At 43.3% G+C, this 26,527-nt stretch overlaps 2 protein-coding genes across 2 annotated transcripts; both read left to right on the top strand.

Moving 5' to 3' along the window:
- The first annotated feature begins 5,258 nt into the window (after positions 1 to 5,258).
- On the top strand, positions 5,259 to 10,701 carry LOC118217129 (myb-like protein X). Its single transcript, XM_035398943.1, has 3 exons — positions 5,259 to 5,433; positions 5,880 to 6,599; positions 8,722 to 10,701. Exons 1-3 carry the CDS (start codon positions 5,259 to 5,261, stop codon positions 10,680 to 10,682), a joined length of 2,856 nt encoding a protein of 951 aa, XP_035254834.1. The 3' UTR covers positions 10,683 to 10,701.
- Positions 10,702 to 13,852: 3,151 nt separating this feature from the next.
- Positions 13,853 to 26,425, top strand: LOC118216297 (probable ATP-dependent RNA helicase DDX17). Its single transcript, XM_035397388.1, has 13 exons — positions 13,853 to 14,332; positions 15,189 to 15,339; positions 15,748 to 15,844; positions 16,326 to 16,459; positions 16,749 to 16,814; positions 17,273 to 17,414; positions 18,220 to 18,380; positions 18,491 to 18,663; positions 18,775 to 18,885; positions 19,407 to 19,468; positions 19,676 to 19,735; positions 23,740 to 23,982; positions 24,172 to 26,425. Exons 1-13 carry the CDS (start codon positions 14,271 to 14,273, stop codon positions 24,807 to 24,809), a joined length of 2,100 nt encoding a protein of 699 aa, XP_035253279.1. The 5' UTR covers positions 13,853 to 14,270; the 3' UTR covers positions 24,810 to 26,425.
- Positions 26,426 to 26,527: the final 102 nt, after the last annotated feature.

The raw sequence follows: 26,527 nt of genomic DNA, 5'->3' as shown, positions 1-26,527 counted from the left end.
AAAATGGTAAGATTACAAAACACAGGGCCAAGTGACTTGAAAGAATTGAGGAAATATTGGGTAGCATTGCTTTGGAATACATCTTATTTAATTTCGGTGAGGCAAGATAGCCTATATTGTTTGTAGTAAGTACCGTAACTTGGCGTCATTTTGATATCAATACTTTCAACGGCAGGCCTGGATTTTGGCAGTCTGAATGAATGAGTTATAGACGGTGTATGTCTTGCATGTGTAAGTAACTTGGCATTTTTGTACGTTGAAAGCGTGTTTCTTATGAGATAATATTTACTGTATATAGAGAACACAGTTTATTTATTGTATTTATTTATGTACAGGATTTGTTTACTCTAACATTTATTAAACTGCATTGAATTTATTTGAATATGATAATATTCAAATACAAAAATATGAAATAACATTTTATTGCTTTTTATATTACTAATTTTATTTTAAAAAAGCACAATTAGATGGATGAGCACAATTTGGCTCGGTACCAATTACCCTCCTAACCACTCCATCTAAACAATCACACAAATTTTACACGGTCACAAGATTCGCCAACTGAAGAGTTCTCCTAGAACTGAGTGAGCCGAAAGTTAACAAGGGGTAGTCGCTGTTCGGGCATCCAACGCCCCCTCGACAATGAGTAAATTAAAGTGCTGATTTAAAAGCGAGCGCTGACACCTGGCAGTGCGTTGCTTAATGTTCCGTTACCTTGTGTTGGGCTACCGGAATCAAAGTCTAACACCTTTCCTAAATGTATTCCCAGTAAACAGACAGTGCCAGATCTGTATGTTGTTACTTCCGCAATGAGTTAGATTGTGTCGGGACGGAGTGTAGCACAGTGGGTAAGGAACTGGGCTTATAACCGAAAGGTCGTAGGTTCGATTCCCGGGTAAGGACACTGCCGTTGTACCCTTGAGCAAGGTACTTTACCTCCATTGCTTCAGTATATATCCAGCTGTATAAATGGATACTATGTAAGAAGTTGTGTAAGTCGCTCTGGATAAGAGCGTCTGCTAAATGCCTCTAATGTAATGTAATGTCGGTGTTCCGCATGAACGTCTGTTATTCTTTGTACGAGGAAGACGCAGCTTGAAATATTTAACTTTCACTTCTAACTTCCACAGCATTCTCACACCATGAAATGGCCGCAATATGTTCGACTGATCCCCGTGAGTAGCTACACAACTGTGTACTTGTTTTGTTAGGTGTAGGATTTAATGCAGACAATCTGAAATATTGAAAATTTGTAAAGGAAACATTCATAATCAGACAAAAGATACATTTCAAAAACGATTATTTGCTCTCCGGATATTTAGTAGCCTATAGGCTAGGCCTATTCTTTTTTAACAGTTCCGGGTATAAACGGTGACTTCGGGCTTATTTTAAATTCTTATTTTAACTTTCGTGCTATTACAGTTTCTCTTGGAAATTTTTAGAATTTTTAATAGTTAATTTATTGTGTGATGCTGTAATTTAACATTCGGTCGATGAATGAGGAGAGGATATTTTATATTTATGAATTCTCATACGTGTCAGAGACAGTTTGGGGGAAAATTTTGAATTCACAATTAACCTAAATTAAAGCGAGATAATAATAATAATAATAATAATAATAATAATAATCAAATTGTGTTGAGTGTAAGTGCATATTCTGAAATACTTGTTTTTGGTGACTAAGTACATCTATGTTATGGAAGTTTAATCCTATTCCGATAAATAATATCAGTATCCCCTATAATTTGTTCATTTTGAAGGAGATATTATATTTGCAGGTTTATATGCTATGTGAATTCCATTTTTCTATTATTGTTGTTGTAATAAATAATGATTTACTGTGTTAGTAACAGGGGATGTGAACACTGAGGAGGGTCCATGTAGAAGACGCAGCGCTGGCAGGGACCGTCCAAACAGTAAGTTAATACCACTGATCGAAATATGCACTGTGTCATGTTGGCCATAAAACATAAGTCTCTTGAGTAACATTTTTTTTCTAACACATCCTGAATTGGCTTTCATTGTGTAAAACAGCTGATAGAGAGTAAATGTAATTGAAATTCTTATAATCATATTACAAATAGGACAAGGAATATTCTAACAGTTTAAAGATTAATTAATTATGACATTCAAAAGAATCATGATATTCAAAAGAAGACAGAACAATTTTTGCACGACACTTAAAGTTCATTCACCAGAAGTGACAGTTTTTGTAGTAAAACTTACATGAGTGCCAGAATGTGGATTTTTAAATAAATGTTTACCTCTTTATAGTTTTTTTTGTTTTGTATTTCATATGATTCCCCTACTCAGAGACTAGTTGAGTTTGTTGTGGAACCTGAAGTGCTTGCTGTGCTGTATCTCATTCATTTATTTATGAAAGTATTTACATCAGGTGATGCCCAATATTTGCCCATTTAAACGAAAAATATTTATTTTTATGAACTGGCAAAAATGTATTCAAAGTAAGTTTGCAGTTAAATTAAAATATAAGGCTTTGACCTTGCCTTACAGCAAAGATTGTGTCTTACTTTGCAGTGTCTGATCTGAGGATAGTGTTGCTGGGGAGGTCTGGAGAACTGAAGAGCAAAGTGGGAAATATCATCCTGGGGAGAGAGGCTTTTGAAACTGAGCCCTCCTTCTTTTCAGTAAAACAGCAATGTGAGATAGCCAGGGGACTGGTGGACGGGAGACATGTGACTGTGATCAACACTCCTGACTTACTGCATCCCCAGATCTCTCAGCTTGAAATAGACAAGGAAATTGAGTCGTGTGTCTGTCTGTCTGATCCTGGGCCCCATGTGATTCTGCTGGTGCTGCAGCCTGAGAGATTTACAGAAACAGACAGTGACAGAATGAGGAGGATTCTGACCACTTTGGGTGATCAGGCCTTTAACTACACAATGGTACTGATCACCCACGAAGGCAAAAAAACAGATGATTGTATTGATAAACAAAGGGATCCCATTGAGTTGTTTATCAAAGAATGCAGAGGAAGGTATCACAGGTTCGACAATATAGACAAGACTGACCATGCTCAGATTAGTACATTTATGGAAAGAGTTAACAGAGTAGTGAAGGAGAACGAAGGAAGCTACCTCATCTGTGAGACATATAAGGAGGCAGAATCAGGTACACATTCAACACCAGTGACTGGAAGTGAGCAAGATATGGAGAGAGCAAATAGCAAGAGAGAAGACCAGAAAACCCAGGAAGAAAAAATGGACATTTCCCGTGAGTATATGTAATAAACATTTCAGGTAAAACCTAAAAAAACAATTTGATTTCTGTAATATTCGGTCGATCGCAGCCAGGGTTTTTCTGTACCGAGTTCTCATGTTCTTCCGTGTCTGCGTGGGTTTCCTCTGGGTACTCCTGTTCCCACCCACAGTCGAGAGATATTCAGGTTTGGCTAATTGGAGGCTCTAAGTTACCTGTAGGTATGAGTGTGTGAGTGAATGGTGCGTGTGCCCTCAGATGGATTGGCGGCCAGTTTAGAATTTATTCCTGTCTCTCGCCCAGTGCATGCTGGGACAGGCTGTAGATCCCCCCCATTAATGGATCATGGATGGATGAATACTAGGTCTTGCTGCATTTCAGCATGTGTAATCCACTATTAAATCATGTTTTGCTTGGTATTTTTTCCACTAATTTCAATTCAATTCAGTTCATTCGAATGACCACACAGGCACAACTGGTGGAATTTCCTCTTGGTACAGCATCAAAATCAAATCAGTTTCTAACAATAGACTAACACAATCTCATGACCTATATTAAACACCAAGTTTGGCTGTATTTCTTTCTATACGGTGTGTATTCCATATTTTGTATTATATTTCTTGCGTATTACAACCTTTGAGTTACAAGCCCAGTTCCCTACAGTGCTGCCTACCTCACCAGAGCAGGACATTTTTAGGCCAGGCAGGGCTCCTCAGGCTAACACTGCAGTAGTTCCTCTCCTATCAGTTTCTGGTTATCAGTGAGAGATGCGCCTCTCCTCCTGTTGTAGTCATTTGTGACCTGTAGTGCATCAGACGTGGATGTGCTTTGGCTGCAGTGAGGCATGTGTGTGGTGCATTTGTGAGTCAGAAACCTAATCTGAGGATTCTAGAGTGGGGAGAAAAAAATGTGGGAGATGGGTGGGAGGGCTCCGAACAATACAAAATAAACCAATATCTCACATATTGTACAAACTCTGATGTATTTTTTCTTTAACAGATATACCCCAGCGGAGGAGGAGTATTTCTCAACCCCCAACGAGTGAGTAAAGTTAGCAGAGCTACATGGCATACACACGGGTCTGTGCAGAGAACAGTCAGACTTCTTCCATAGTATCATAAATTGAAGTGACAATGACAAATTGCTTTGGATGATTTATTGAGCAAAATTGTCTACAGCTGGCAAAGGTTACATTATATGTATACCACTTACTGAAACAGCATTCAAGTAATTAATGGAACTATGAAATTCTATGAAATGAGGAAGACCCATTTCAATAGCTGCCACTGTAGGTGGAATTCATGAAAGTATGGCCACTGATGCTGGTAATGGGGCCTAATGTTATATAAGGTGCCATGGTAACAGCTTGGAGAATAAAATCCTTGCACATCATCGCAGAGAAAAAATGAATTTAAACTCAACTAGCGGGCATCCTTAGTTGACAGAGGAATAGTTCCATGTGTATCAAACTGTCTGTGGCTAACACATGCTGAGTTAACATGCTTTCTCTCACAGTAACCCTGGTGTCCTACTTTGCAGTGTCTGAGCTGAGGATTGTGCTGCTGGGGAGGTCTGGAAAAGTAAAGAGTAAAGTGGGAAATATCATCCTGGGCAGAAAGGTTCTTTCAGTAGGAGATCAGTGTAAGAGGGCACAAGATCTGGTGAATGGGAGGCCTGTGGCTCTAATCAACACTCCAGATTTACTGGACCCTAAGCTCCCTGACAGGAAATTATACTATCAGATAGAGAGGTGTGTTACCCTGTCTGCCCCAGGTCCTCATGCATTTCTGCTGGTGCTGGAGAAGGTGGGGTTTACAGATGGTGATAGAAAAAGACTAGAGAGAATCCTGAACATTTTAAGTGATGAGGCCTTTAAGTACTCAGTGGTACTGCTCATACATGGGAGTAAAAAAACAAAAAAACTTAGTAATCCTGTTAGTGGAGTTGTCCAAAAGTGTGGTGGAAGGAGTCACAAATTAATCAACACAGAAGAGATTAATTACACCCAGGTTACTACATTAATGGAGAAAATAGAGCAGATGGTGGAGAAGAATGGAGGAGGTTTCCTCCGCGGTGAGATGTTCAAGGAGCCAGAATCAGCTGCGCTAGGAGTGATAGAGGGCTCTCTGATGGGGGCTGAACAGAAGATGGAGAGGAAGCAGAAACCACAGGCACAGCCTAGAGAACAACAGCAAATGGGAAAAGGAGAAAAAGGTAAAAATAAAAATGTCATTATGAAATTAGTTTGTGTGACTAACGGTGAGACTTGATTAATAGTCACGTTAACCCTTCATGCTTTGAAACAAGATGAATTAAGATTAATGAAACCTGAAAGAAAATCTGGCCTTTTATTGGCTACAGCAAATATATGCACATCACTCAGAACTGATTGACAAAACATTGAGAATGTTCACGGATTATTGAAAAACTGACAACTCAAGGGTAAAATCAAAGACAATTTCATAATTATTTGTAGTGAGATCTTCGGCTACTTAAAAAAAAAAAATTATTGGCATTTACCAAAGTGGCTAAAACGGCTAAAAACAGAAGGGAACTCACCAGTGGAATTAGGCCTGTGTATTGATGAAAACTGAGGATGTACTGATATAGATTCAGGGGAAGTCACTCACAAATTGACTATAATAAAATAAGATAATGGTCACAAGATAACAGACTCTTCCTCTTTATTCCAGTGGCTGTGGGTGGCAGGCTGAACTTGGTGTTGTTTGGGAGGAGTGGAGCTGGGAAGACTTCTGCAGGAAACGCCATCCTGGGACAGAGGGGGTCCAGTGTGGATCCCAGCTCCTCTTCAGTGTGCGAGAGGAGAGAGGGAGAAGTGTGTGGTCGCCTGTTTATCGTGGTGGAAATGCCAGCTCTGTGTGAATCACCGCTCTCTGCATCCACTGTGTCTCGCCTCTGTGCCTCTCTCTGTGGCCCTGGAGTTCATGCCTTCCTCCTGGTCTCACCAGCTGCTCCCCTCACTGGTGAAGACAAGGCAGAAGTAACTAGGATTCAGGAGATATTTGGCTCAAGAGTGACTGATTACATGATGGTCCTTTTTACCCATGAATATCCAGATGCTCCACCTGTTCGTGACTTTCTGCAGCAGAATAAAGATACTCAGGAGCTTCTAAAGATGTGTGGCAACAGGTTCTGTGTTTTCAACAACCAGGACATTGTGAATAACCCAATAGTTCCAAAGCTTCTGAAGGCTGTAGAGGAGATTAAAGGAAGAACAGAAAGCTGCTTTTCCCTGGATATGTACTTGGAGGCACAGCTGGAGAAGGTCCGAGAGCTGGAGGCCAGGCACAAGACTGAGCTAGAGGAGAAGGACAGAAAGATCAGAGAATTAGAACAAAATACTAAGGGCACATCACTGGGTAAGTGTGAAGGGGTTCATGACAATAATATTGACCATAAGACCATTGCCCCCCCCTCCTCCAGGGTCCAGAATAACATGCCTGGTTGCCCCCCCCCCGCCAAATTATCTGAAATTACAGGGGGTGAATGACTACTGGCCTTTTGTGACTAGTTTCAGATGCAGACATGACACATTCTGCACTGGAAACATTCATCTTATGTATCAAACAGGCACACAGGGCTGGAAACACAGTATGCATGTTAACTACGTGAGTCATTGCAAGGTACGCTATTCTCTTTAATGCATATGCATTTAATGGAGGATCACGCAAATAATGGGTGGAGATATTATAAGTGTGGCTGCTTATGTATTTCATTTTATTTATTAAAGTTCACACAATTAATTGGGGTCAATTTTTTGTGTAAAATTTCTCTGTCTTTATAGAGCAGGCATAAATCAAAGCAAGACAGAGACATAGGTATAGGTCTAGATGCACTGAGGAAATCTTCGCAACAAGAATCACTTCTGAACCACTTGACTTTACTGAATGTGCAGGATAGGCTTCACAAATGACAAACTGACATATCTCTCCTGACAATGCATCAGTGAACTCTATGAGAGGATGGAGAGCCTTTTTAATGCCCATTCATTTGAATGCATTTGAGGGAACTCTCTTTGATAGACAAACAATAGCAATTTGTGCTTTCAGAATGAATCTGCCTAACAGATCTACCGATTTAAAAATATATTTAAATAAAAAGCTCATTGTCCAAGTACCATTACTTTTCAGAACCTCCAGGTTCTTAATAACTGTCATATGGTCACCTTAAAGCCAATTTGTAGTCCAGTGACTGAGTGTCACTGCAACTGAAGACATGCAATTTATGTTGCTAGTTGCAGCAACATTGGTTTATATTTTATGGCGACTGTTGCCCTGTGGTGACTGCGATTGTCACTGAGGATGTCACTTGGACATTAAATACATTAAATTGTGACCCTATCGCTGCCTCAGTTGTTATGGTAACATTTGTTTTGGACAGCAGAGACTTTGACTCGACCTGTCAGTTTGTAAGGCGCTATCTAGCACATGACGACATACTGACGACAAGGATTCTCCTAAGCAAGGGATTGTCTGGGGCTGCTGGGTGGTTCATTCAGTTTAGGCACCACACTGTGGTGCATGGATGAACTTCATCGCCTCTGATCATGTCCAGATCGTACCAGTGCCTTCAGCAAACTAGTTGCTTAAATAATTTACCTACCTAGCAAAGGTGTATTGTAACAATTTAGTTAGTATGCATAACAGTGAAATTTCACTGATTGATGCTGAATTGTGTTGAAAATGAGATCAACAATCCACCACAGCAAGCTGCTGGCTTCCAGTGTTACAAGTTACCAATGTTAATAATAGTCTGTATTGTGAATGGTTACAATGACACATTTGTGGCTATCTAGCAAGCGTTCATGTACGCTACACCTGTGAATACATTAAGGTTATTTGCTTTAACAGTAACTTACATTTTTGTGTCTTATATTATTAACAGTACCTTATTAATTGAGCATTCGTGTTAAGGTCAATCTTTCACAGAGAGATTTTGGCTGACAATACATTGGCCTGTGTTGCAGACTTTGTGCAACGAGTGACAGAAGTGCCCAACGCATTTCAATTCAGCAGCAATATTTTCATGGTATTTTGAGTACAGCATTAAACCTTCTTGATGCATATTATATCTATTGTAATGAGTATGCACCATTTTTTTGAACCACTTTGCTGAACTGTAGATATAGGAGCCGAGTTGTTTGCTATGTGGAATGCTATCACATCTGTTATTGCAATCAACTGGTGAGATTTGGTTGCGCAGGGGCTTGCTAGTATTTGCTCCATGATTGCTAGTATTTTATGTTTCTGCACCACCCATTCATTTAAATAATTGATTGGCTGAAGAGTCCACACAATTTGTTCTCAAGACCTTATTTGGCTACTGATTGAAATGAATCTACGAATACCTACAGAGACTGTGGCCCTGCAGGGCTTTAGTTTGAAACCTGTGAGACATACAGTCTGAAACTTTTAATACTTTTTTATAATGCTCTTAATTCTCTGAATTTTCTCTAAATGATGCTGTTTCCTTGTTTTGCAGGTGGTGAGGGTAAAGATCAGAGCTCTGACTTTGTGAGGATAGTGCTCGTGGGGAAGACAGGAAGTGGAAAAAGTGCCACAGGAAACACCATACTGGAAGGGGATAACTTCCTGTCAATGTCCAGTTCAAGATCAGTGACAACCTGCTGTCAGAAAGGAGTAGGAGAAGTAGCTGGCAGGCGTGTTGCTGTAGTAGACACACCAGGTCTCTTTGACACATCATTTTCAAATGAGGAGACCCAGCAGGAAATAGTTAAATGCATCTCCTTGTTAGCCCCAGGACCTCATGTGTTTCTCCTAGTTGTACAGATTGGAAGAATTACAAATGAGGAGAAGGAAACATTGCAGCTCATTAAGAGTACCTTTGGTAAAATGGCTGAAATATTCACCATAGTCATGTTCACAAAAGGGGATGATCTTGATACACCCATTGAAAAATACATTCAAGTAGGTGACCCTACAATCAAAAATCTGATTCAAGACTGTGGAGACAGGTTTCATGTCTTCAATAATAAAGACAAGAGCAATCGTATCCAAGTGGCTCAGCTGCTGGACAAGATAGACATGATGGTGAAGAAGAATGGAGGAGGCTGCTACACCAATGAGATGTTCCAGGAGGCAGAAATCACCATAAGGAAAGAGTGTGAAAGAATACTGAGAGAGAAAGAGGAAGAGATGCAGAGAGAGAAAGAGGTGCTGATGTCAAAACATGAAGATGAGATTAAAGAGATGCAGAGTAGGATGGAAGAGCAGAGACTTAAAGAAGAGGAAGAAAGAAACCGTCGGGAAAAAGAGCTGAAAGGAAAAGAAGACCATTTAAGGAAAGAGCGTGAAGAGTGGAAGAAAAGAGAGCAGGAGGAAAAAGAAAGAAGAGATGAGGAAGAAAAAAAGAAAAAGGAAAGACAAGAATTAGAGTGGAATAGAAAAACTGACGCCATAGAGGAAGAAAAAAGGAAAATGAAAGAGGAATGGAAACATAGGGAAGAGGAAGAGAAGAAGAGGTTAGAAAGAGAGGAGAAACAAAGACAAGAGCTGATGGAGAAACAAAGAAGAGAAAAGGAAGAATTTGAGGAAAAGCAAGCAGAAGAAAAAAAAGAGAGAGATAGAGAGGGGCAGAAGAGGAAAAAACATGAGGAGAGAGAAAGAATGGAGTGGGAACAGAAAATTAAAGAGGCAGAGAAACAGAAAAAAGAGATACAGGAAGACATGAAGAAAAAAGCTGATGAATGGGAACAGGAAAGAAAAATGGAACGGCACAGAAAAGACAAGGAGGAGAAGAAAAGGAGACAGAAAGAAGAGCAAGAGAGAACAGCTTGGGAAGAGAAACAAAAAAACATGAGGGATGAGTTTGAAAAAGAAAGAGAACAAGAAAGACAAAAAAGAGAAAAGGAAAGGAAAGATAATGAGAAAATGGAGAGGGAGCTTGAAGAAAAGAAAAGGCAGTTGAAAAAACAACAAGGGGAATGGGACAAGGAAAGAGAAATGGAGAGAGAAAAAAGATATAAAGAGGATGAGCAGAGAAGAGAGGAGGAGAGAAAAAGGCTGGCAAGACTACAGGAGGAATTTGAGAGGGAACGAGAAGAAGAGTACCGGAAGAGAAAGAAGGAAGATCAGGCCAGGAGAGAAAAAGAAGAAAAAGAAGATAAAGAAATGGAGGAAAACTACAAAAAGAAAATGGAAGAAATGAAAAGGAAATATGAAGAAGATGCTAGAAAACAAGCTGAGGAATTGAATGACTTTAAAGAGAAATACAAAAGAGAGTTTATGGCCTTAAGTTTAAATCATTATAATGAGCTAATCAGGCTAAAAGAAGAGCATCAGAAGCAGCAAGCTCTTGAAACTGAACTTTATAAATTTAATGAGAAATCCTTGAAAGAGAAAATCAAGCAGTTGCATGAGAAACAACAAAAAGAAATTGATGAGCTGAACGTAAAATATAAAAGATCATGTGTAATACTGTAATTCTGCAAGAGGCATGCTTTCCTTTGATAGGAAACATACCATTGTTAGGCAGAGAGAATTCTCCCCTTATATTGACCATGCAAAACAATGTATACCTGTATAATATATTTTTTCTGCAGAAAGAGTCCAGCAGCTACACATACAGTCCCCTCCAAAAGTATTGGAACAGCAAGGTCAATTCCTTTGTTTTTGCTATACACTGAAGACAACTGAGTTGTACATGAGATGACAGATCCGAATTTCAGCTTTTATTTCCTGGTATTTTTATCTAGATTTGTTAAACAACTTAGAACATATCACCTTTTGTATCAGACAACCCAATTTTTAGGTGAGCAAAAGTATTGGAACATGTGACTGACAGGTGTTTCTTGTTGCCCAGATGTGTCCTGTTAGATTGATTGGTTAAACAATAAATAGTTCTGAATGTCGACTCTTTGTTTTAGCCTTGGGTTTTGCCCGTGAAAACTGCATTTGTGTTATAAAAGATAAACTAACATGAAGACCAGAGAGCTGTCTTTGGGAGAAAAGCAAGCTTAGAAAAGAGGGGAAATCGATCAGAGCCATTGCACAAGCATTGGGGATAGCTTGTACGACAACATGGAATGTCCTGAAAAAGAAAGAAACCGCTGGCGTACTGAGCAACAGATATCGAACAGGTCAACCAAGGAAAACAACAGCAGTTGATGACAGAAACATTGTGAAAGCTGTGAAGAAAAACCTCAAAACATCAGTCAGTGACATCACAAACAATCTCCACAGGACAGGGGTGAAGGTATCTCAATCAACTGTTCGAAGAAGACTTAGAGAGCAGCAATATAGAGGCTATACCACAAGATGCAAACCACTCATCAGTAGTAAGAATCGGAAGACGAGATTACAATTTGCAAAGAAGTACAGAGATGAGCCACAAAAGTTCTGGAACAAAGTTTTATGGACTGATGAGACCAAGATTAACCCCTACCAAAGTGATGGAAAGGCCAAAGTGTGGAGAAAGAAGGGATCTGCTCATGATCCAAAACATATAGCTCATCTGTGAAGCACGGTGGAGGAAGTGTCATGACTTGGGCTTGCATGGCTGCTTCTGGAGTGGGCTCACTAATCTTTATTGATGATGTAACTCATGATGGTAGCAGCAGGATGAATTCAGAAGTCTACAAAAACATTCTGTCTGCCAACTTACGGAGAAATGCGTCCAAACTAATTGGGAGGAACTTCATCATGCAGCAAGACAATGACCCAAAACACACTGCCAACACAACAATAACATGAATAAAAATTAAATGAATTTTCAAAAATGAAGGGCATTTTTGCGGGAACAAAAAATTAAAAACGAAAACAAAATCAGCATTACTGTACATTAGCAAAAACTTAAAGTTAAAATTTAGGTAACTGTTAATAATGTGTCCAAGACTGCTTTCAATTAAACTAATCTTTTTGTGTTATTGTGGGTGAATTTCTTTTTTATATTTATGGTTTGTTATTCAATGAATGTGCATATATTAACTGAATTCTTCTCTACTATTTTTTTTAAACCACAGGTGGCCTATTGCTTTTGGCCTGCACTCTGTGCTTTACCATTTTAAAGAAATGGTTGTTTTTGTGTGGAGTCCCCCCATTTTCAGCTGTGCAAAATTAAGTTGATGGATGATTTTAAAAGGAAATTGAAGCAATAAAGTCTTATATTTGTTTAAATATCCCTTTAATGCAATGTTTTTCCCCCCTTTAATGCAATGTCTGCATAGCATCTATGACCCAGTGACATCACCAAACGTTGAGCAACAGTTAGAAGCAGCGGTGGTGGAAAAAACTACAATGCGCTCTGACGCGTGACTAGATGACACACTCGCTCGCAATAACGCATTAGCTATTGACACAGCCTCATTATTTCTTATTATATATTCTCAGTAAGTTAAATGAATTATATTTTCTTATTTTATTTCTACTACATGATCTCAAACAGTAAGACATTATCTAGCGGAGCTAATGAGTGAATGAAGTGTAACGTTAGATGAAATTAAATTGACTGGATGAAATACGTGAAAAAAAACTACAATGCGCTTTCGTGCAGGTTACCCGCGCTAATCCTTCTCTCAACTAGATAACATGACTTAAAATGATCCACGTTAGAAGTGTTTTATCGGCGTTTTTACTGTCTGGTTAGCTTGCTACGATGACGCGTGACTAGATGACACAATCGCTTGCAATAACGCATTGGCTATTGACACAGCATCATATAGTAGCTAATATCATTATCTCAGATAAAAAAACAAATGTGTGATGCATTCAATCACCATTTTATTTTGGCTGGTTATTTATTTGAGAATACAGCGATGTCCTCTGGAAATGTAGATCCTACGCTGCTTATGTGCTCACTGCCACTTCATAAAGGCTTGCTAGCCAGCTAGCTTGCTAAAGTGAACCAAATATGTTAGCTAGCTCGCTTGATAATGAGGATTGATAGACACAGTGGTCGTATAAACGCATTTAATTAAAAACTTACTAAATATACATACCTTTATTGCGGCAATCGAATCTGTGCAGGCAAGTCTTGCAGTGGAGAATATTGGATGAGGCACGAGTGACAAACATCTTATTACAGAAGTAGCGCGTCAGCTGCTGCAGTTCACACTTGTATTAGAGCTCCCTCTACTGGATAATTCTAGTAAATAGCAATTACAACGTTCGAACAGGCAAGTACAGATAAATCAATGTTTTGTTTTTTGTTTATTATACTTATTTAAAATATCGGGACACATCGGCGGCATTTTTTCCCCAATGTCGTCAAAAAAGTCAAATAATGGCATATATATCGGCCAAACCGATATATCGGTCGGGCTCTAATTGTAATTGCCTGAAGTATTATTTTACTAAAGAAAATTCTGTTTCACTATGTTATTATTTAACATACACACAAAATGCGACCGTTATGTCTGCATAGCATACATGTATTGATACAAATTAGATGGAAGTGGTATTGCTGTATTTTCTTAACTTTAACTTTTTATTAATTTCACAATTCGTCTGGACCCAATTGGGCTTTTTTTTTTTTAAAGTTTTTTTTTAGTTAGTAGACTGCGTTATCGTAAGACTGTGGAAGTTGTGATTCGTCAGCCCTGGTTTATTGCGTTGTTGCCATGGAATCTGTCTCCATTTACGCCGATATCGCATCGAATGCGTCTTTGTGGACGGAACCGGCGCCATTTTTTCACTTTAGCAAACTCTGTGCGACTGGCTTGGGGGAACAAACTATTGGGAATTGGCTCTGTTCGTTTCATTTGCTAATTGCATCACAGAATAACCTTACCAGAATAACCTTTTATTGCAAAGGTGTTTTGTACTCTGTTTTTATTTAAATAAAACGCGCTAGCTAGTTGCTTGCGCTTTTGTGGCAGACACTCGTCGGTACCTATCTGTTTAACGTTAGCAGGCTAGCGCTAACGCCACGGTTTATACGTTGCTGTTCAGACAACGTCGTGTCTAGAAAGAAAGCCAGCTGTGTAACTTTGGTTGAAAATCTGCGTCTTTAATAAACACTTGACTAAATATATTTGAACACTAACTGGATTTTGTTAAAGAGGTTTCTGTAAAATGAGGGGTGGTTCTTCGTATGGAGACAGAGACCGGGACCGAGACCGTGGACGCGACAGGGGGTAAGTTAGTTAAATTTATTCTGGATTGCATCTATTTTCAAAGAATTTAACTCGAAATATTTCGGACAAATCACATATTGGATTAGTTAACTGGTATTTACAGCGGCGTTACCCAGTGTGCTATTAGCCGGTTTCATCGAGTAGCTTGCTAAACCACTTCTCTAGCCAGCAAGATTAGGTTAGCAATCTAACGGTGGCGGTTTACAGGACGTAAATTTAGCTATTTACTTCATGCACACAGGTATATTAACGACCACGTGCTAATTTATTGTCGTTATAGAAACCGTTTCCCAATGAATTGTACCCTTTTGGGACTTCGAAAAATAGTTTTTGGCTAACTGCCTAATGTTAGCTCAGTCAATCTAAACTAGGCCTCATCTCACGTGCTGAAAGACAAATTGTCTTTCCATTTATTCTTTTATCCAGCCATGTCAGGAGTGCTGCACGTTTGCTTGAGGGCCAAAGGCTGATATCCTTATGTACGAGGATTTAAGTAAACCGCTTTATTCCTTATTGAACTCATGCCTGTCTACCGTTCAACCACATATTCGATTTAAGTTAAGTTTGATATTCACAATGAATATTGTAAACATTTTAAGCGGTAATGCTTAATACTATGTGTAGCTTACTGACTAGTTAGCTATGTCATAACTATTAAACATTAGTTCTTCCTATTCGTTACTACCTATTTTGTGAATTTGTTTTGTGGAATTTTTGTGAAGCATGTTATTTGATCTTGACAGGAAGCTGACTAGCTCCATGATTGACTGTAAAGCAACATTTACGTTAGATGCTGAAAGAAAGTACAGTACGTGTCCATGGTGTGCTACAGTTGTAATTGTGCCCTACCCTTTAGCTCTCGTTTTGGATCAAGTCGAGGTTCTCCACCCAAAAAGTTTGGGAACCCAGGCGACCGACTGCGTAAGAAAAAGTGGGATCTGGACGAGCTTCCCAAGTTTGAGAAGAACTTCTACACAGAACACCCTGAAGTGCAGCGCATGAGTCAGGCAAGACGTGCCCCCCTCCCCCACACACTCACACTGACTGCCTGGCTAAGTGAGTTTTGTGTGAGATAGAGAACTAACAGCAAGCTCTCTTCTCGAGTCCTCCTAAATTTATTGATAATGTCCTTTCTAGTCAAAATATACATGGGAACATTCTCTCCTTCCTTTTTTCCTCAGGTTTATTTGGTGCAGCTATAAAGCTTTTGGTCCTCAGATTTTTTTCTCACAAGTTCAGACTTGTTTTACATGTTGCATACAAAACGTTAGTTAATTTCAGTGTTTGGGCAGTGATGTTGGACAATATGCAGTTCATTGCAATACAATAAGTACACATTGGAAACATAGGTTTTTCATTCTCAGTAGTTTCTAAATTAAAGCTGTAATTCTCCTCCTTGTTTTTGGTGTATGCAGTATGAGGTGGAGGAGTTTCGCAGGAAGAAGGAGATCACCATTAGGGGGACTGGCTGCCCCAAGCCCGTCATCAGCTTCAGCCAAGCACAGTTTCCCCGTAAGTATTCTGTACATGTACTCAAACAATGTGTAGGAGCACCAGGTGCTTTGCAATTAAGAAACAAGACTGCCTCAGTGTTGTCTATACATTCACACTGCAGGGGTTGTAGCAGGGATGCTGACATTTGTATCTAGTTAAAAGTCCTTGTTTCTTGTTACAGTTACTAATGTTTACTTATACTTTGAATTTTTTAAAATACTTCACATTTTTCTTTCGATAGAATTCTTTTTCTCTTAGAGGTCACCAAGATGACCTGGTCTTCAGAAGAGGTCTGAGAAACCATTATTAAGAAAAAAAGGAATGGTTTGCCAAACTTTTTTCTGCTCCAGGTTGATAGAATCTAAAACCTGAAACAGCCCCCTCCCCAAAGTTGGGGTCAGGATTTGGTCATAGGACTGCTCTGCACCCCCAAACTCAAATTGTGCCACACTTTGTGATGAGAAGTAATGATGCTACCGTCTGTTTGCTTCGTCATCAGAGTACGTGATTGACGTGCTGATGCAGCAGAACTTCAAGGAGCCCACGGCCATCCAGGCTCAGGGCTTCCCCCTGGCGCTGAGCGGGCGGGACATGGTGGGCATCGCCCAGACCGGCTCGGGGAAGACGCTGTCGGTGAGAGACCCATGTCTGGCTAGTCGTCTGTGTTACACTGGCCACAGGACGCTTCTACTTCCTTTTAGCTGAACAGGGCCTCCATACACACAGTCGCAGAGAGGCAGCCAGGTGGTGTCAGTGCACATGCAGAAATTCACCTATCACACAGAACAGCCTTTGTGCGTGCGTGTGTTAAGATGAGTGCTAGTGCTTAATTCACCCCATTTAATGTTGGAGGGCGTGCCCTGAAGCTCACCACTTATCTCACACAAGTTGCCTCTCATACATAGTTCTGTTTGTCTCTCAGTATCTCCTGCCTGCTATTGTGCACATCAACCACCAGCCCTACCTGGAGCGAGGCGACGGCCCCATTGTGAGTACTGTGCATCGATTATGAACCTGCAGCTTTCGCACGCTGATGTTAGTGTTTGTTCAGGAGGTTAGGATGTCAGTTCTTGCACCCTGATTGACTCTGGGTCCTGACAGCCTTGTCTTCAAGGTATTAATGGAGTATAGCTGTGTCTTCCTGGTTTTTAATGGAGTACAGCTGTACTTCCTGGTTATGGGGTACAGCTGTGTCTTCCTGGTAATGGGGTACAGCTGTGTCTTCCTGATTATTAATGCAGTACAGCTGTGTCTTCGTGGTTGTTAATGGAGTACAGCTGTGTCTTCCTGGCTGACTGTATTTTATACTGTGTTGTGGGCTGCCTTCATTGATTTGTTTAGGGCTTTCAAACTTGTGACAGCTGGTCTGAAGTCTTGCAATGGGACTCCTGTGTGTGCTGCTCTCATTGGTCTAACTTTTGCCTCTCTCTGTCCCTCTGCTGCCAGTGCTTGGTCCTGGCCCCGACACGCGAGCTGGCCCAGCAGGTGCAGCAGGTGGCGTTTGACTACGGGAAGTCCTCCCGCATCAAGAGCACCTGCGTTTATGGTGGGGCCCCCAAAGGCCCCCAGATCAGGGACCTGGAAAGAGGTAAGGAGCAGGATGGGGACAGACTGGATATATCACACCCTCTGAAAAGGCATCTGAATTAATTTAGTCATTTCAGCCACAATCCAGCCACTCATTCCGCAGAACTGTAGAATATGGTCACTGTACCGTCTGCATTTACCTCAGTGTAGTTCCTTAGGGTGTTGAATGAATGAATGAATCATTGCATTTTAGCACTTTTCCAGATGCTCAAAGTGCTTTACAGTGATGAGGGGGAACCCACCTGGGTGATGCACGGCAGCCCTTTTGTGCCAGAATGCTGACCACACATTAGCTAAGGTGGAGAGGAAGAAAACAATTTTTAGACAATTAATTCAGGCATTGAATAAGTGGCAGATTGAGAGCCAGGTTGGGAATTTAGCCAGGACACTGGGGAACCCCCTACTCTTTGCAACGAGTGTCATGGGGTCTTTAATGACCACCGTGAGTCAGGAGTCGGACCTCGGTTTAACTTCTCATCCAAAGGCGTCTCCTACAGCACAGTGTCCCCATCATTGCACGGGGGCACTGGGGTTTATTTGACCAGAGGGAAGATTGTCCCCTTCTGGTTCACCAACACCACTTCCAGCAGCAACTTGGTTTTCCCAGGTGGTCTCCCATCCAAGTACTAACCAAGCCCACACTTTCTTAGCTTCAGCCATTCGGCAGGAGCAGGGTGCATGGTTGCATGAAGGTGGATCAGTACAGGTCCCATCACATTGAAAAATATCGGATCAGGAAAAATGGAAAATCCTCAGTGGAGAGATTTGTTGTGCCTTTAGCAGTCTTGTTGTGCATCCTTTCGCAGGAGTGGAGATTTGCATTGCTACCCCGGGGCGTCTCATCGACTTTCTGGAGGCGGGCAAGACCAACCTGCGGCGCTGCACCTACCTGGTGCTGGATGAGGCCGACCGCATGCTGGACATGGGCTTCGAGCCGCAGATCCGCAAGATCGTGGACCAGATCCGGGTGAGTGACTGGAGCAGGGTCTTCGCTTAGGCTGTACCTCGCTGTACATGGGTTGGGTCAGGGCATTTCTTTGATACCGCTCACCCCCCACCCCCACCCCCACCCCGCAGCCAGATCGGCAGACGCTGATGTGGAGCGCCACCTGGCCCAAGGAGGTGCGGCAGCTGGCGGAGGACTTCCTGCGGGACTACGTGCAGATCAACGTGGGCGCCCTGGAGCTCAGCGCCAACCACAACATCCTGCAGATCGTCGACGTCTGCATGGAGAGCGAGAAGGACAACAAGTGAGGCTAACGCCCGAGCGGTTCGGCTCAGAACGCCCGGACGGCAGTGTAATCGTGAACCCCTCCACACGATGGCGCCGTCTCACCTCTTCCCCCTCTGCCGCTCCGCAGGCTGCTGCAGCTGATGGAGGAGATCATGGCCGAGAAGGAGAACAAGACCATCATCTTCGTGGAGACGAAGAAGCGGTGTGACGACCTCACCCGCAGGATGAGACGGGACGGGTGAGAGGGCGGGCTGTCCCAGCCACGTCCGTGCAGAATTGGGCCCATGTTCTGCACCTGGAGCAGTGGAGCAGACGCACCAGTTCCACACCTCGGCCACTGTTCTGAGGGTCTTCCTCTGTGTCTCTGGCCCTGTGGAATCTTGGGCAAATTTAACTTTTTAAAATAACTTTTAAAGTTATTTCAGTTACTGCTCATCACTAATTGTCAAACAAATTATAAGCCCTGTTGCAACTGTTGGCCCCTCCCACCATTATGACATCCTCAGTCGGTTTAGAAGGACATGTGCAAGCATGCACAGCCCCACAGAGCACATACAGCCAGCTGAGCTGTGCTGCCCAGGCAGAAGCAGGCTCCTCATTGGTCTTGGGAGGTAGGGATCACCTTGTGCTGTAGACCTTCCAGAGAGGGCCCGCTTTGAGACGGCTTCCAGTGGTACGGTCAAGAATTAATGGCTGCCCTGTGTCCTACTCCTGCTTCACTCCATTCCTTTTAATGCTGTCTTTCGGGTTGTCTTTTAGGTGGCCTGCCATGTGTATCCATGGTGACAAAAGCCAACCAGAGAGAGATTGGGTACTGACTGGTGAGAGATTTGGCATTTTAAACATCCATAATGTGTCTGTAAATGATAGTGAGCATGTAAATCATGGTTTTGGTGGAGGATAAGACTTGCCTATTGGCTTGGGAAATCCAGGTAAATAAATGCTTTCTTGCTGAACATTTCCTGTGATCTCTCTCTCTCTCTCCCCCCCCCCCCCCCCCCCCCCTCCTTCTTTCCCTCCCCTCCCAGAGTTCCGCAGCGGCAAAGCTCCCATCCTCATTGCTACTGACGTGGCCTCCCGCGGTCTGGGTATGTCTCACGCAGTAACTGCAGCCCCATTGTCCTCAGTCACAGATGTGCAGGTGCAGAGGGATGCACGAGAGCTAATGCACTCAAAGGGCTGTCGCTGTGACTTCAACACGATGTTCTGATCCACAGCACCCTTCGTCAGCCGTGCTGTACCCTAAAGCGAGTTTCATACGCGATTCCCTGACTATTATGTATTTTTCCTACGTACGGGAAGTCCGATAGCCCTCATTACTGCCCAGTGATCTCCTTAACCTGATGACACATGAGCTCTTTTTTTGCCTTAGTGTGCACACTGAAAATGTGTATGATCACTGAAGCCTCTTGATTTCTTGTTGTGTTGGTTATCTTAAGTAGGCTACTTGTGTGTGAGAGACGTGGGCCTGAAATGGAAATGTTGTGTTCATGGTATCCCCAGTCGTGAAAGAAAAGGTCAGAGTCAATGCCCACACTTAAAAAGTCTGTGTAGAAACTGTGTGTCTGCATTTCAGTTGAAAACTTTGTGTGCAGGTTGAGGGTTTTAAGTGTCAGTGTGACAGAAAAAAAATATATAAAGGGGAGTTAAACCTGAAGCACAGCCCCCTACATGATGAGTCGATTCTTTTAACCAATTTTTTTTTGTTCTGTGTTCATTTTATTTTATTTTTCTTTTGTTTGTTTTTTGTTTTCCAAGTCTCTCTTCCGGCACTAGAAGCACACAGGCACACGGAGCCTGCAGCCGGACCTAGGCATGACTAATCCAAGCCTGAGTGCCGGAAAGACACAGGGGAGAGAGACGGCCTGTTTTATCAATCCCAGATCACAGTCATCTCTCCGAAAACCCAAAACAGCCCTCGAATAAGCTCTTCACCCCCCCCTTTCCAGGAAAACCGGCTGCCTGGGCTGCGAGGGGGGGGGCGGGAGCAGGAGGGGTGCTACTGGGATTCCAAATTTGAACCTGGGGTGGGGCGGGGCAGTGAGCTGAGAGGGGCAAGCAGGGGCGGGGGAAGGCGCCACCTCCTCCCAGGTCTGCGGAAAGCTTGCCGCGATGGTTCCTGACGCGCAGCGAGGGTCTGCAGCGTTGCTTTAGGGAGCGTTACAGGGAAGCCAGCGTGTGCGTTATAGCGGATATCATCACTCCGTTTGAAATTCCTGCCGTGCCGCTGCAGGGGAAGTGCTCGGCTCATTTGTCGACACCGCCATCCATCTCCTCATAGCCATCCTCTTGGCTGCTCCGTCTGCCTGGAGGAAAATCCCTGCTGGAACCAAATCTACCAAAACAGTGATGATTTGACATGCGAGAGTGACTGCTATGTCTGTAGTGCCTGATGTTTAATGCCTTGTGCGGTAGTTTTTGATTTTACTCTTTGAATGGAGTTTTAAACACAGTAGGTTGTTTAGCTGAGCATCAGTGTTTGTAGTATGGATTAGTCTTACTCAATTTAGGATGTAATTGGTCTGCTTCAGTGGTGATTTTGAATTGGAAATTTACAGTGTTAAAAAGTAGTATTATCTATCTTTTCATAGAGCAATGCTTAGTGAAGTCCATGTAAGATTAGGCTTTATCAGGCAGTGTGTTGAGCATGGCTTCAGTGAGGAGTAATGAGTTCAGGGTAGCTGTGCTTAAATTTGAGGAGACGAAGCAAGCAGGCAGACTGCCATATGGACAAGCGTGTGGAGGTCCCCTTCTGGACTGCCCCTGTGGTCCCCCCCAATACCAGCCTCGCTGACACCCCCCCACCCCCACGTGTATCTGTGCCGGCCTCTCCCTCTGCGGGCGTCATGTCTGGTCCTGGCTGGCAGGAGTCCTGGCCTGAAGGAGCTGCTCTTTCTCTCCCCTCTCTGTCTCTCACTTCTGCTTTCTGTCTTTCTTTCTATCTCTATCTCACTCCTGCCCTCCTGCTCTCTTCTGCATGTCCACCCCCCTTTCTCCGTTCTCATCTTTCTTTTCCTCTCCCACATTTTCTCACCCTAACACGTTAAACTGCCAGTCTCCTGATCCTTCTCTTTCTGCTTTCCTCCTCTTTTTCTGTGTGCCAAATGCTTTTTTCGTGTGCATAATGCTTAGATGAGCAAAAACAAATGGCAGGTGACCCCCCCCCCCAAGCCACACCCCCTGCCCTGCCCCCCAGCCCAGCCGTCCCCCCCCCAACATATATTTATTTAAAACCCCCCATACCCGACCCTGCCCTCTCACCAGTGTCTAAATATACAAGGTCAGTGTCACTGCCCCATTGTCTGTTTCTTGTTACTGCTGTAAGCAGCAACAACCCAAGCCCCCCCAAGCAGTATTACTATAAGCACAATGTGCAGGACTTCTGGATGCACGGCGTCCAAGGGAGGAGCCAGGGGGGCACCTGCAGGACCTCTCATACTCTTCTCTGTGTGGCGTCAGAACCCAGACACACCTGCCATTCGGGCACTGTTAAAAAGGGAAATCCTCCCATGCTATTCCCCGTTACTTTAACTTTGCTTTCCCTCGTTTCAGTGGTATAAATAGAAGAGCTTTTTATCGTTTTCCCCATCACGTTGGGCTGTAAAGGTTGGCGTCTGCCCTGTTGTGCGATTTTCTTTGTTAGGCTTTAGAAAGGTTGTCAAAAAGACAAGTTTCCAAGAGAGAAGATCCCGCCCGTCCATTTTCCCCGATTCTGTTGGTTCTGACGCACTGTAATTAACTTGAAAAAGGCCCAAGCATCTGACACCAATGTGTGCTCTCTGCCTGAGATGCATCTCAGTGGGGCTAGTTGGGAGAGAGGGGGTATAAGCTTGGTGCCGGATCCAGACTGGTCCAGTTTGTGGGGGTCCGGCAGCTCCAGGCAAGAGGTGCAGGGGGTATGCATGGGGTTGGGGGGGGGGGGCTTGTTTGTCCTCCTCCCCCTCCCTGGCCCCTACAAATGACCCAGGACGGGTCAGGGGGTTGACAGAGGGAGCTAACCTTGTAAGGCACCTCTTAAACAGGGTAAGTACCTCCCCCACCCCCGCCCCCCCCTTACCTAATAAATACACACTGAAGTCCAGTACATTTTTCAGTCTGCAGCTAAGAAACTGTGAGAAAAGATTATGAAAGCTGTTGTCAAGGACCCACTCTTATCTTCTGTAATGAGAAACAAACTATTGTTTTCAAGTGATACTAGAAAATTTTTCTTTGAACAAAATACTTCCCTCGCCCCATCCCTGACCCTCAATGCCCTTTTTTTCCCCCCCACTTCATTTTTTGCCAATGGATGCAAAAATACCCCTCAATCCACCCTTAGGCATTTAAGCAAAACCCTTAAAACACATTTTCGTGTTGTACTTTGAGAACGGGCCTCTCTGATCATACTCTGATTTGGCCATAATCTGTCCTCAGCCAGATGGGGTTCCTCCCGGGTCAACACTCGACTCCCGATTCCTGTATTTCTCCTTTGTATTTGGAGGATACTGTTGGCTCTGGGGTAAGGAGGAGGGTCATGAAAGGATCGTTTGAACAGTGCCTGCCTTCTGTCATTCAGTGATTTATGGGTGTGCAAAGTTCAGATTTGGTTGAGTTGTGATGCTATCACTCATATTGCTTAAGGTCTTTAGGCTTGGGTGGAGCGTAGCAGGGTATTTAGTGGGGGCAGACCAAATGGTGTCTTTATATTGGGGTATAATCAAGTCCTATTAAGGTAATAATCATCCATGCTTTATTATAGCTTGGCCATGGTGAGTAAGGTACTTCAGTGTTTTTTCAATGTTCTGAGTAGCCTATACTAATTAACATTTCAAGAATTTTGAGAATAGTCTGACAGGTAAGTGAAGTTGTATATTGGTTCAAAGTGTCCTATTCGTCCAAGTTCCTGGGCGTTTAAGATTCAGGCTTGTAAACTGCACAAAGGTACAATGTCCGCTCTTCCTCATCACCTGTGATGAAACGCAGCGTGAAATTTACTTGCGCGGAACAGGACCTTTGTGCAGATTAATCCGTCCCAATTACTGACTTAGTTCTTCCCTTTTTCCCTCCCCTTCAACAATAAACCCGCCGTCCCCCACCCACTTTGTCATCCAAGATGTGGAGGATGTTAAGTTTGTCATCAACTACGACTACCCCAACTCCTCGGAGGACTACATCCACCGGATCGGCCGCACGGCCCGCAGCACCAACAAGGGCACGGCCTACACCTTCTTCACCCCCGGGAACCTGCGGCAGGCCCGCGAACTCATCCGGGTCCTGGAGGAGGCCCGGCAGGCCATCAACCCCAAGCTGCTGCAGCTGGTGGACTCCGGGCGTGGCGGAGGAGGAGGTGGTGGAGGTGAGCCGGGAGCAGGCGGAGGGGGGTGTGAGTGTGAAGGTGGGGAGAGGAGTGACATCTTTTTATCTGTTGTAGGCCTGCCACCCTGTGTTACAGCTCTTGAGGTGCTAGCTTATTGATCTGTTGGGTAACTATGCACCTGGGCCCAGCCTAAGCTCCTTCCCCTCTCTCTCTCTGTGCTCTGCCCAGGTGGCCGTTCTCGTTTCCGTGGCAGCGGCTCTAACTCCAACAACCCCAATTTGATGTACCAGGACGAGTGTGACCGGCGCATGCGCACGGTTGGCGGGGGGAACAGGGACACCCGGGGGGGCAGCAGCGGGGCCACAGGGGGGGGCAGCAGCACCAGCAGCAGCTTCAGCCGTGATGGGAGGGGGGGAGGCGGAAGCCGTGACGGTGACCGGTCTTCCTCCTCCTCCTCTTCCTCCTACAGGGATCGGGGCAGTAGGGATAGCAGGAGCGGTGGGAGCTACAGTAATGGCTCCACCTCCAGCTCCTCCTTCGGGGGTTTGGGAGACCAGTATCAGAGCTACAGCGGGGGGGCCGGGGGTGGGAGCAGTGGGGGCCAGTACAGCTCCAGGGGCGGGTCTCAGTCTGGGGGCACTACTTCCGGCGGGGGCAGTGGGGGGCAGGACCAGTCCGGTCAGCAGCAGGGACAGTTCGGCAACTTGAGCGGCAGGTCCAGCCAGCCCCCCCCTCCACCGTCGGGACCCCAGCCCCTGATGGCCCAGCAGTTCTCCCCACCTCAGCCCATGATGGGGTTCATGGGACAAGGTCCCTACCAGTTTGCACCCCCACCCCCACCTCCACCACCACCACCTAGAAAGTAAATGCACACCCCCCCCCTAACATAAGGACATAGAACATCACATTAGAACTGATACGCAGCCATGTGTGTGCAACAATATGAAGTGTAGATATAGGTATGTCAGGTGAGGGGATGTGGAAGGTAAGGTTTGTGTTTCAACAGGGAATTTGGAGTAATGGAAACCGTCCTGCAACCACCATTTTCACCTGTAGCTCATTAGAAGTGTATATGTTTGTGTTAAAGGAGCTCATCGTCATTTTTTTCTCGCCTCCTTCTTCCCCTCATCTCAGAGGAGGTAAAGGTCACATGCGCAGGACTGGCTGAAATCAGGAATTACTGGAAGATTAGGCTAAGATTTTTTTGTATGTTGATTACGTGGGGTAATATGTTGTATTTGAGTGTTTCACTAGTGGGTGAGGGTCCTGTGCCTGGAAAACAATTTTCTAGTAGATGCTGTACAACACTGGCACTGTTGGTACTGGAAGATTGTAAGTCTTGCATGACTTGGTTTGGGTGACCTCATTGAGAAGGCGCCACTAAATCTGAAACATTTTTTCACCGCTTGGATTATTGCCCTGGAGAGTATTAGTGCAGCCAAAGAGAAGTAAAGAAAAAATATCTCATTTCAATTATTTTTTGTTCCATCCAATTGGAAATAGATCTCTAGTCTAGAAATGTATAATTTACTGACGACGCCCAACTGTGAAGATTTTTGGTTGTGCATATATTTGATTGTTTTCAGCTTTTGTCTTCAGAGACTTAGTGTAGTCCTTTAGTTTATATTTTAATTTTCTTGTACAAAACCATTTTTTTTTTTTTGCAGTGTGGGCCTTTTGTTGGATAGATTGCTTTAGCTGATGGACAGTATGCTAATTTACCTTTTTGATCAGTGGAAGAGGTAGGTGCAAGTTTGTTTAAAAAAAAAACTTTTCTTCAGCTTGCTCACTTGTGATATCTAGTGTAGTTAATGTTTTCTTTTTTTGCCATATATAGGTAATGCTGAATGGCTATTCGCTCTTGAGTGTGACAATCGCACAGTGTTAACGTAGGGGTTTCTATTTTCCAAAGGTCATTTAATTTAATTGGTTTTTAAACTAGTAGAATCTAATCCGATATTTGCTGAAAAGATTCAACTATATTATGTTTTTAGAATGGCAACTTAGGGGAAACGTTTTGAAATGCTGAACCGAATCTGCTGTTAACATGTAGGAAATAGGGGGAAGGAAAAAAAAAAACTTTAAACCCAAGGAATACACATTTGGTGAAGACATCTTATTTAATCTATTATGACGAATAAATATGACTTCCTTTTTGCAGTAAACGTTGGTCTTTCGGCATGAAAATTGCTGCCTTTAGAAGGAATCCACTAGGTTGTAAATATCCTGCTTGGTTTTTGATTAGTGTAAAATTTAATCTGAAGGGGCATTTGGTAGTTGTAGTCAGTGGATTTTTGTGACCAATTTGGTAACCCCTGGAAAGTCTGTGCGATGTCTCTTACTTATTCTCTGTTTAACACCTCTAAGCAGTCCCAAAAGGATGCTAGCTAATATTAGATGAGCTTTGTGCAACTAAAATGTGACTTTTTTCACTTTTTATACGGTTTGGTTGTTTCAGGCTAAATAAAGATTCTGAACATTAGCAGTCTGAGTGCTTGTGTAATTGTGAGATCCGTGTTGAAAATCGTGTTTGTACGATTGTGTAGCGTGTTCTGCTGCCACTCAAAAGCCTCTTTTCCACTGT

The sequence above is a fragment of the Anguilla anguilla genome, chromosome 17 (assembly GCF_013347855.1).
Source record: "Anguilla anguilla isolate fAngAng1 chromosome 17, fAngAng1.pri, whole genome shotgun sequence".
NCBI classification, from domain to species: Eukaryota; Metazoa; Chordata; class Actinopteri; order Anguilliformes; family Anguillidae; genus Anguilla; species Anguilla anguilla.
The sequence above is the reverse complement of the archived record's forward strand: the minus strand, read 5'-3'. Positions and strand labels throughout refer to the sequence as shown.

Excerpts from the sequence above, each read along its gene's own strand:
- LOC118217129 (XM_035398943.1), top strand. The coding sequence starts at position 5,259 with ATGGTGGAGAAGAATGGAGGAGGTTTCCTCCGCGGTGAGATGTTCAAG. Across the intron at positions 5,434-5,879 it reads AATGGGAAAAGGAGAAAAAG|CACAAGATAACAGACTCTTC; the intron begins GTAAAAATAAAA and ends TAAGATAATGGT. Across the intron at positions 6,600-8,721 it reads TACTAAGGGCACATCACTGG|GTGGTGAGGGTAAAGATCAG; the intron begins GTAAGTGTGAAG and ends CTTGTTTTGCAG.
- LOC118216297 (XM_035397388.1), top strand. The coding sequence starts at position 14,271 with ATGAGGGGTGGTTCTTCGTATGGAGACAGAGACCGGGACCGAGACCGT. Across the intron at positions 16,815-17,272 it reads AGCGAGGCGACGGCCCCATT|TGCTTGGTCCTGGCCCCGAC; the intron begins GTGAGTACTGTG and ends CTCTGCTGCCAG. Across the intron at positions 17,415-18,219 it reads GATCAGGGACCTGGAAAGAG|GAGTGGAGATTTGCATTGCT; the intron begins GTAAGGAGCAGG and ends ATCCTTTCGCAG.